This window comes from Triticum dicoccoides, chromosome 4B (assembly GCF_002162155.2).
Source record: "Triticum dicoccoides isolate Atlit2015 ecotype Zavitan chromosome 4B, WEW_v2.0, whole genome shotgun sequence".
Classification (NCBI taxonomy): Eukaryota; Viridiplantae; Streptophyta; class Magnoliopsida; order Poales; family Poaceae; genus Triticum; species Triticum dicoccoides.
The window spans coordinates 95,362,781-95,372,012 of NC_041387.1; the positions used below are offsets into that span (position 1 = coordinate 95,362,781).

General features: G+C 43.3%; 1 protein-coding gene across 1 annotated transcript; it reads right to left on the minus strand.

Annotated features, from left to right (window-relative positions):
• Positions 1 to 3,250: 3,250 nt before the first annotated feature.
• Positions 3,251 to 4,186, minus strand: LOC119295237. The gene is made up of 2 exons (XM_037573604.1): positions 4,132 to 4,186; positions 3,251 to 3,976 (listed from the first exon to the last, which is right to left on the minus strand). Exons 1-2 carry the CDS (start codon positions 4,184 to 4,186, stop codon positions 3,636 to 3,638), a joined length of 396 nt encoding a protein of 131 aa, XP_037429501.1. The 3' UTR covers positions 3,251 to 3,635.
• Between the last annotated feature and the right edge of the window lie 5,046 nt (positions 4,187 to 9,232).

Sequence of the window (9,232 nt, forward strand, 5' to 3'; positions counted from 1 at the left end):
CAAGTTTATTTTACGAACCATGGCAAAAGTAGTTAGTTGAAATAGAATTTGCCATACTACATGGCAATTTCCCCCCTAACCATAGCAATTCTATTATATGAAGTTTGGCAAATTTAGTAAAATGGAATAGATTTGCCATACTACATGGCAATTTCTCCCCCTCTACCATGGCAAATTTAGTTAGTTGGAATAGATTTGCCATACGACATGGCATTTCCCCCCTGGCCATGGCAATTCTATTTTTTTGCAAAGCATGTACAATTTAATAAAATGGAATAGATTTGCCATGCTTTATGGCATTTTTCCCCAAACCATGGCAATTGTTTTTCGCAAACCATGTAAAATTTAGTTAAATGGATCATGGTAAATATTGTTGCATTTTTTTGCCATGGATATTATGTGTCCAACAAACACCATAGTGCATGCAATAGATTTGCCATGTCAATCTTTTACTTCTTTATATTTTTCCATGGGAAACTTAGTTTTTTTATTGCCATAGCAAATTTTACATTCAACTCTGTGGCAATTTGATTTTCCACATACACGGCAATTTTACCTCCCTCGCTTACGACAAATGTACATTTATGTAGCATGGCAAGTTTACTTTTATTTTGACATGTCAAAAAAAAAATCATGCACACTCTTCATCCTTTTTATAGTAAAAATGTCATATATTTTTAATCTACATTTTTCTTGCCACCATGTTCAGGTGTAAATTGCCTTGATCTTTTAATTCTTTTTTCCATTTTTTGGGATTTTTTGGGTATCTTTATTCTCTATGTATCATGAATTTTTAACGTTCCACCATTGCAAAAAAAAAAAATCATAGCACAGGAAAATATTGCTTTATTAGTCATAGCCAAAAGTGGATTTTAGTCACTTTATAATTAGGCCAAACTGGGCTTTAGTTTTTCTTTTTTTAGTCTCACAACAAACAGGCCTGTAGGTCGAGGGTGTTCAGTCGTGGCATCTTGTTTGTGACGAATCGTTCGATCGAATCCCCCACAGGACCGAACGTGTGGTCAGGGGTTCCACATACCGCACGTGTGGTCAGGGGTTCCACATACCGCACGTATACGGTGGCTACCAGGGTCCTCCTTTGGCCCACACGTGTGGGCGGACTTACTTCGTGCCACACGTGTGGCAATTATCGACGTCCAAGTCCAAGGACGTCGATAACTGCCACACGTGTGGCAGGAAAAAAGACGTACCACATGTCTCTAATGCAAATAGATTGTCACGTCATCGCATGCATGCATGCGAGAATCTTTTTAGATTTTCAGTTTTTAAAATGTTTTATCTCTTAAATGAAAAATCCGATTGAAGATCCGTTTTCATCATTAAATCGCTCGCGACAAGATCTTCAAAACTAGATCTCATATCGATATATTTCGGTGAAATTTTTTTTGGTTAAAAGTTGCCATGTCTATTGCACATGAATTGCCATGATATTTACACTGAAGTTGCCATGATATGTTTCAACTATTTTCTTTTACATTTAAAAATAAATTTTAACATATTCTAAAACGGAGAATTAAGAAACTAGACTTGTCATGCACCATAAACTAAAATTGTCATGATACGTGCATTTAAAATTGCCATGGTTCAATAAAAAAAATATTTTCATGGTCAAAGTACTGGAATTGCCATCATCAAAAAACTAAAATTGCCATAATCTACAAACTAAAATTGCCACATGGCAACTTTAGTTTAAGCACTATGACAACTATAGTGTAACACATCATGACAACTTTTGGGCAAAAAAAAAAAATCGTCGAAACATATCAACATGAGGTCTAGTTTTGAAGATCTCGTCGAGACGGATTTAATGGTGAAAACGGATTTTTAGTTCGCCTTTTTATTTAGGAGATAAAACATTTTTAAGCCGAAAACCAAAAAGATTTCTGCTGATGTCATTTATTCATACGTGGCAAAACGAGTGGTGATGGACGCGTGGGGGCGATCTGCAAACGCCCATACATGTGGGCGTTAGTTTTTTTGTTAATTTATTATATATTCAAAAAACAAATTGTTACTTTGCATCTCCGGCCCAAATTATTACTTTTTCGGTGCCGCCCGTAGCTCCTGCTTATACTATCTTTTTTTGAGAGAAACCCATACTAACATTTTGGACACATCTTTATATTTTTTTATGAGAAAAGCTCCTCATCAGCCAGCGCTGAATCATGCGCGCGTCCGCCTCATCGGTTTTGCGCCGCATGTCCCCTGTGGACCCCACCACCACATCTTTGCAACAGCACGCCTCTGCCTCGCATCTTAGGGCATGTACAATGGTTGATAAGACGGTCTTATTAAGTCTTGAATGTATTTTAGAGATGACAAAAAAATATGTCTACAATGGGTTATATCTTAGCCTTATCTTCAATAACTTGTTATTTCTTAAAACGTGGTGAGACAAACTGTGCTAGGAGATCATCTCTTGTCTTCTCTTAAATAAGAGAAGACAAACCTTTTCTTATGAGTTCTCTCTCCTCTATCTCATCATTTATCCTATGTGGCACTCCTAAAATAGCATCATTGTACATGTCCTTATCTTCATCTAGCTCGATCCTTCCGTCGCAGCACCCCGACGGAGATGCTCGCCCATGTCATACGCACACCCGTGCTCGCCGCCTGTCCGCTCCGGCAGCCACCGTTCACCGGCGAGGCAGGTCTTCGCCGCCCCACTTGCATACCTCATCTTTTTCTTCAGCTCCCGATGGCACCGACTGTGCCTGAGCTCCGCACTGGCTAATTGTTGTTCCAGCGGTGCTCGGCGCATGGCACCGTGCACGGCCTCTCCGTCGGTGTTGTCTGTGACGGGGGAGCCCTTCTGCTAGATCCATCCCTGCCCTGCGCGGCATGTTCGGATACAAAGCTTTTGTTGCAAATAGTCAACTGTGTTTCTGAAACAAAGCTCTTGTTGCAAAGAGGGATAATACAGCAGAGAAGGTTTGCAACGTCTTCAATGTTTCTGAAACAAAACACTTGTTGCAATATTCATCGATGTGTTTCTAGAACAAAGCTTTTGATGCAATAGTTAATGATGTTTGTGAAACAATACTCTTGTTGCAAAGAGGGATTGTAGAGTAACCTAGATCAAACGGCTTGCGAGGCGGCAGCTCTTTAAAAAAAATCACCAGCCGAGTGGTAGCATGCCCCATTTTTCATTTTGTAATTTTTCACATCTCTGTAGTATTTTTAACATATTCTCGTCTACTTTCACAGTTTCACTGATGCAAAAATTACACTCAATTCACAAAATTTTAACTACGCATTAATACCATCCGATCATCATCATGACAAACGAAACCCTAAAAAACGAGACGTGGCAAATGTGGTTAGCGTCTTCAAATCATTGAAAAACAAGGTACTCTGTTGCGTGCATAAAAAACATCGTATAGAAGCAGTTCATCCTGTAAATGATATCAAGGCAACCACAATACCAGTTTATTGGGATGGATAGGACTACAGAATAATTGCTTGGGTGCGTAGGAGGGACATGAAGAATGTAGGCAATGAGAAATGATACACACAAAGGAACAGGCGCATTTTGGTGTTGCCATGCCAAATGGGGGCATTCGATGAAAGAAAGTACTCCGACGCAAAAACAAAATATTGGCCTGGACCGTGTCTCACGCCCGGCATTCCGGCGAGGCGTTATAGAGGGTGAAGTCGAGCGGCGTCTTGGCAGCGTAGGTGAAGGTGATGGGCTTGCCGTTGAAGATGGGCCAGCCGCTGTTGATGAGGCACAGCCCATCCTCCCGGTTCAGCAGCCGGATCTTGGTCGTGTCCAGGATCACCGCCTTCACCTCGCCGAGGTTGCACGACATCACCACGCCGCTCTGCGGGCATGAGCACAGGTTCTCCACCGTCACCTCGTGCTGCGGCACGTTCAGGACCCGCCGCCCCGTCAGCACCGACGAGACGCGGATGTCCTCCGGCTGGCACGGCCCGGGGTTGCCACCAGCATGCCCTGCCGACACGTCAACGGTACGTAAGATCAACGGAGATTAAACTGCGACGCTCAAGTGTATATTATATTACCTCCATCTCAAATTACTTGTCTTGATTTGTTTAGATAGTTCAGGACAAGTAATTCGGGACAGAGAGTGTATTGTTCTTGCCTACCGGTATGGAGAGCTGCAACGAAGAGCAGGACGAGGATGCAGGTCTTGGACGCCATGGCTGAAGAGCTAAGAACAAGGTGGTTCAGGCGAAGCTTTGATGTGATGAAGATTTGCTTGGCCAGCTATTATATAGGCCTGCCGGCTCATACATACGGAGCACCGATCGGATATGGCCATCGGATATACGTCGATCACGAGTTTGGTGCTTCCGTTTATAATCTCCTTCCATTCCATGCATGCTCTCTCTCGTGCTAAAATTCCGTAATGATTTGCAGGGAGTTTCTTACCAAGTACTTTTGATCTCAACAAAATTAAGGCCGGGAGTTTCTTACCAAGTACTTTTGATCTCAACAACCTTCTGTCTTTAGGAGAGTACGGACACAAGTTCGGAATGAAATCATTCTCCGTGCATACCGACGACTGAAATACGATTTGGAGTTAAAATAGAGTATATACTAGCAAAATGGTGTCACAAATACGAAGGCTATGCCGGTGTCGATCTGCTTGTCCACGTGTCCGGCTTTAAATTAATAAAGCCCACAAAGAAACAAGCAGAGTAGCATAACAGACGATCATTACACGGACGGACCAAAAGCAAAAGCCCAACGCGTAGCTAGAGACTAAGTCAGGAAGGGTTCGTAGCCGGGCTGCGAGCACGTTACATGGCTGAAGCCCATGGACAGGAGCGCGTAGGCTCGCGAAACAAAATATCACTCCCATCGTTAGGGAGGCGTCGCCGGCTCCCTAGCCGTCACGTAGACTGAGTGAACTCGATCTTGCGCGTGCTTCATCATCTGAGAGTCCTTCTTGATCCCATCGAATCTCTATTACTACCTTGCGGGACTGCATGGGCCAAGAGTTGAATCCGACAAATCTCTGGTAGGGCATCCCGAGATAGTAGTCTTGACATAATGGTAATAGGGACTGCAGTGAAGCCCCTAACTCCTAGGGCAGTGGCTCCGCCTACTGCAGAGGCGGTGGAGGAGCCCGCGGATCAGGTCATGACTTCCTTGGTGGTGCCCACGGACCTCACAGCAAAGACAACCGTTGAGGTCATAGTGGTGTCGACGGCGACCCCGCTCACCGGGCCATCCTCAGCTTCAGGGATCGGAACTTCTAACTCGGCGCCTCGGAAGAGGCAGAGGGGGAAGTGGCAGGAATACCCTCATTTTTTCTGGAGGCCGGTGAGTTCAGGCTCAACACCTCGAAGGAGCTTGTTGTTACGGTTGGGGGCACCGGGGAGATCATGAGGCGGTTCTGCGTCGTCATTCAGAAAATGGGGGAGACGCCGTGTTTAGCTGCAAGGTACTCCCTCCGTTCGGAATTACTTGTCACGAAAATGGATGTATCTAGACGTAATTTTTACGTCTAGATACATCCATTTTCGTAACAAGTAATTCCGAACGGAGGGAGTAGGTTATTTTCATTGCTGGCTTTGACACATGGAGTAGTGATAGTAGCGGGAGCTCCTAGTCGCCGCTCTTTGCGTCAAATTGGTGTTCGCACGCACTGGAGGCAGCCCGACTGGGCCGGCCCATCAAAGGCACCGCTGGTAGAAAAACATGGCAAAAAAAGAGGCAACGCGATTGTGGGATTCAAACAGCTGACCAACTGCTTACAATCGCACGCACATAACCAATACACTACACTAGTTTTGTTGATACTAAAGCAGGGCATAATTTTAAGAACTAAATCCGACCGCCCTACTATAGCGAATAGAAATATTGTAGTGAACCAGAAACAATTGTTGTAGTGAACGTTTTTATAAAAGTGTCTATTTTGAAAACGTCTAATGATTTTTGAATTTCTGAACAAATTAGATAGGAACATTTTTCGAATATGTGGACAAAAAATTGAAAAAAGCAGAACAAATTTGTGAACATGCGGACAATTTTTGAATTTGTGAACAAATTTTCAAACATGAACATTTTGTGAATATGTGAACAAATTTTATCAAAACAAACAAATTTTGAATTACCCAAACATTTTTCGGAAACATGAACATTTTCTGAATTTGTGAATAATTTTTTCAAGCACGAACAATTTTTGAATCTTGAGAACAAATATGGAAGCGCGAACTATTTTTTGAATCCCGAGAACAAATTTTGAAATGGAGAACAATTTTGGAAAATCCAGAACAAATTTGGAAGTGCGAACATTTTTTGAAAGAACGAACATTTTTTGAATCTTGAGAACATTTTTTGAAACGTATAGCAATTTTGAAAAATCCCGAACAAATTTGAAAGCACGAACATTTTCTGAATATGTGAACAAAAAATTGAAATCTAATACATTTCTGAATTTTGAAAATTTTGAACTTTTTTGTGTAATGACAACAATTTTGAAAACGAAATAAGGAAATTTCTTTTTAGAAAATTTTCTGAAAAAAGAAATAAAAAGTAAAAAGAAAAAGAGCACGAAGAAAGAAAAAAAGACAGAAAAAAGAAATTGAAAAAATAAAAAGGAAAGAAAAATTAAAAATTAAAACGAAAATAAATATAAAAAGAAAAAAATGGTTCAGGAACCTTCTAGAAGGTTCCCCAAACCGGAAAACCCCCGGCTAGAAACTGTCACAGAAGGTTCCTAAAACGATGTATTTGGAACGCTTAACAGGCCAGCCCACGCGCGACGCTCGCTTGATAGCCTCTGTGGGGAACCCCGACTATTTGGCGCAGAGAGCGGCAAATAGGGTTTTCCGATAGTAGCCCCGGGACTAGGTGTGGTTTTGGACCCAATCCGGGCCTAGCTTCCTGTATTGAGTTATCTTTCTTCTTGGATTTCCACGCTTTACCGGTTGCTTGTATTTTGCACAAAGGGCTTGGTGCAGCGCAATCATGCGTTTGACGCCAAGGTGGACTCTCTGCAGGAGCAGCTGGAGGCCCAATGTCGGGAGAACGAGCGCTTGATGTCCCTCTGTGACGGCTCTGTCGGTCAGTTCAATGTTTCTCCTGATGCTCCCCATCATGTCTTGTGTGCTAATTTCTGGCCTGCGTATGTTTGGCAGCTCCGGAGGAGGCCGCGAGAATCCGATATGAGTTGGATGACGCCAACCAGGCTTGTCAAAAAGCCGAGGAGACCTTGTAGGCCACCCAAAAAGAGCTAGCCGGCCTTATTGAGAAGAGGCCCCAGCTCGAGTCCGTCGTCCAGGCTGAACGGAGTGCCTGTGATGCGTTGCGGGGCGAGCTCCAGGAGAGAAAAGAGCGGCTGATCTCCAAAAGCCTCGGATTGTCATGCGTAATGGGTGCTCTCAAATACTGTAGCCTGAACACTTCAACCACCACCTTTGCAAATTGCTTTACACACAACATTGAAGTGCTCTCTCCCATTGCCAAGTTATCATCAATAAAGTCTATTGAAACACCATAGCCATCATACGCAATGTCGCAGTCACCTTCTAGAGAGTGCTATTGTCACGCCCAATATGCGATCCTATTTAAGAGGAACTCAAAGGTCCCACTAAGGATAAAGCCGTATATTGAAGACGCTTTGCAAGATGGATATCATTACATCGTACCATTACATAATAGTTGAGGATACTTGCAAAGGGCATACAAATGCCACCTGAATACATCAATACATAGCAACCATCATATAGAAGAGCGACATCCAACTACGGATGAAAACAAACGAAAAACAAGGACGACACCCACCCTACTAACCCAGGCTGCCGACCAGGAACCTATCCCCTGATCGAATAAGAAGCAGAAGAAGAACTCCAAAACAAGTAAACATCGCTCTCACGTCATGATCATCGCATTACCTGTACCTGCAACTGTTGTTGTAGTAATATGTGAGCCACGAGGACTCAGCAATCCTATTACCATGGGTATCAAGACTAACAAAGCTTAATGGGTATGGAAAGGGTAAGTGATGAGATTGTAGCAGCACTAAGCATCCTATGATGGCTAACTTACGAGTACATGAATAAGATGAGGAACTACGCAAATGGTCGCAAACTAGTAATGATCAAGAAGTGATCCTGAACTGCTTACGTCCAAACATAACCCCACCGTGTTCTCTTTTTGAACTCACTCGAAAAGAGACGGTCACGATTACGCACGTGGTTGGTGTATTTTAATTCGGATCTGGTGTCAAGTTCCCTACAACCGGATATTAAAAATTTCCATCCGCCACATAACCATAGACATGACTCTCGAAAGTTTAAACCCTGCAGGGGTGTCCCAACTTAGCCCACGACAAGCTCTCACGATCAACGGAGGAAAAACCTCCTCCCGGAACAACCCGATCAAGCTCGGAATCCCGATTCACAAGACATTTCGACAATGGTAAAACAAGTCCAGCAAGACCTCCCGACGTGCCAACACCCTAATAGTAGCCGCACGTATCTCGTCTCAGGCCACGATCGGATGGGTCAAGCTATGAGTAAAATCAGACCTCGAGTTTCCACGTGGTGGCCCCACAGGCTTCTCGGTTTGGACCAACACTCATGAGGAGCACCGCCCGGGTTGTTGATTAAGTATCCCTGGGTTAATTACTCCCTATGCAAGTTTTAGTTGTTATTAGGCAAATGGTAAAACCAAAGTTGGGCCTTGCTGGAAGAGTTTTATTTATAGTGAACTGTCAAGGGGGGGCCCACAAACCCCAACTGCGTTAGGAACGCAAAATTCAAGGAACATAACACCGGTATGATGGAAACTAGGGCGGCAAGAGTGGAACAAAACACCAAGCAAAAGGCCAAGCTTTCCACCCTTTACCAAGCATATATATCTCTGTGTGTGTGTGTGTGTTAATTAACTAAGAGATATTGTGATATCCCAAGATATCCATGATATCCATGTTCCAACATGGAACAACCTACAACTACACCTGCAACTAGCAATGCTATAAGAGGGGCTGAGCAAAGCGATAACATAGCTAAACAACGGTTTGCTGGGATGGTGTAAAAGGTTAGAGGCTAACATGGCAATTTGGGAGGCTTGATAGACAAGTGATAGGTAGCGCGACATAGCGATAGCATCGAGACAACTAGCATAACAAAGATTGTAGTGAAATCCAAGGTTATGGTCATCTTGCCTGGAATCCCGTTAAGAAGAAGACCGAGTCCATGAAGAAGATGAACGGGCGTAGACGAACCAAGCGTA

What these genes read in the sequence shown, in the direction of transcription:
- LOC119295237 (XM_037573604.1), bottom strand. Translation starts at nt 4,186, where the DNA reads ATGGCGTCCAAGACCTGCATCCTCGTCCTGCTCTTCGTTGCAGCTCTC. An exon ending in CGTTGCAGCTCTCCATACCG is followed by an intron (nt 3,977 to 4,131) that starts GTAGGCAAGAAC and finishes ACGTGTCGGCAG; the next exon opens with GGCATGCTGGTGGCAACCCC.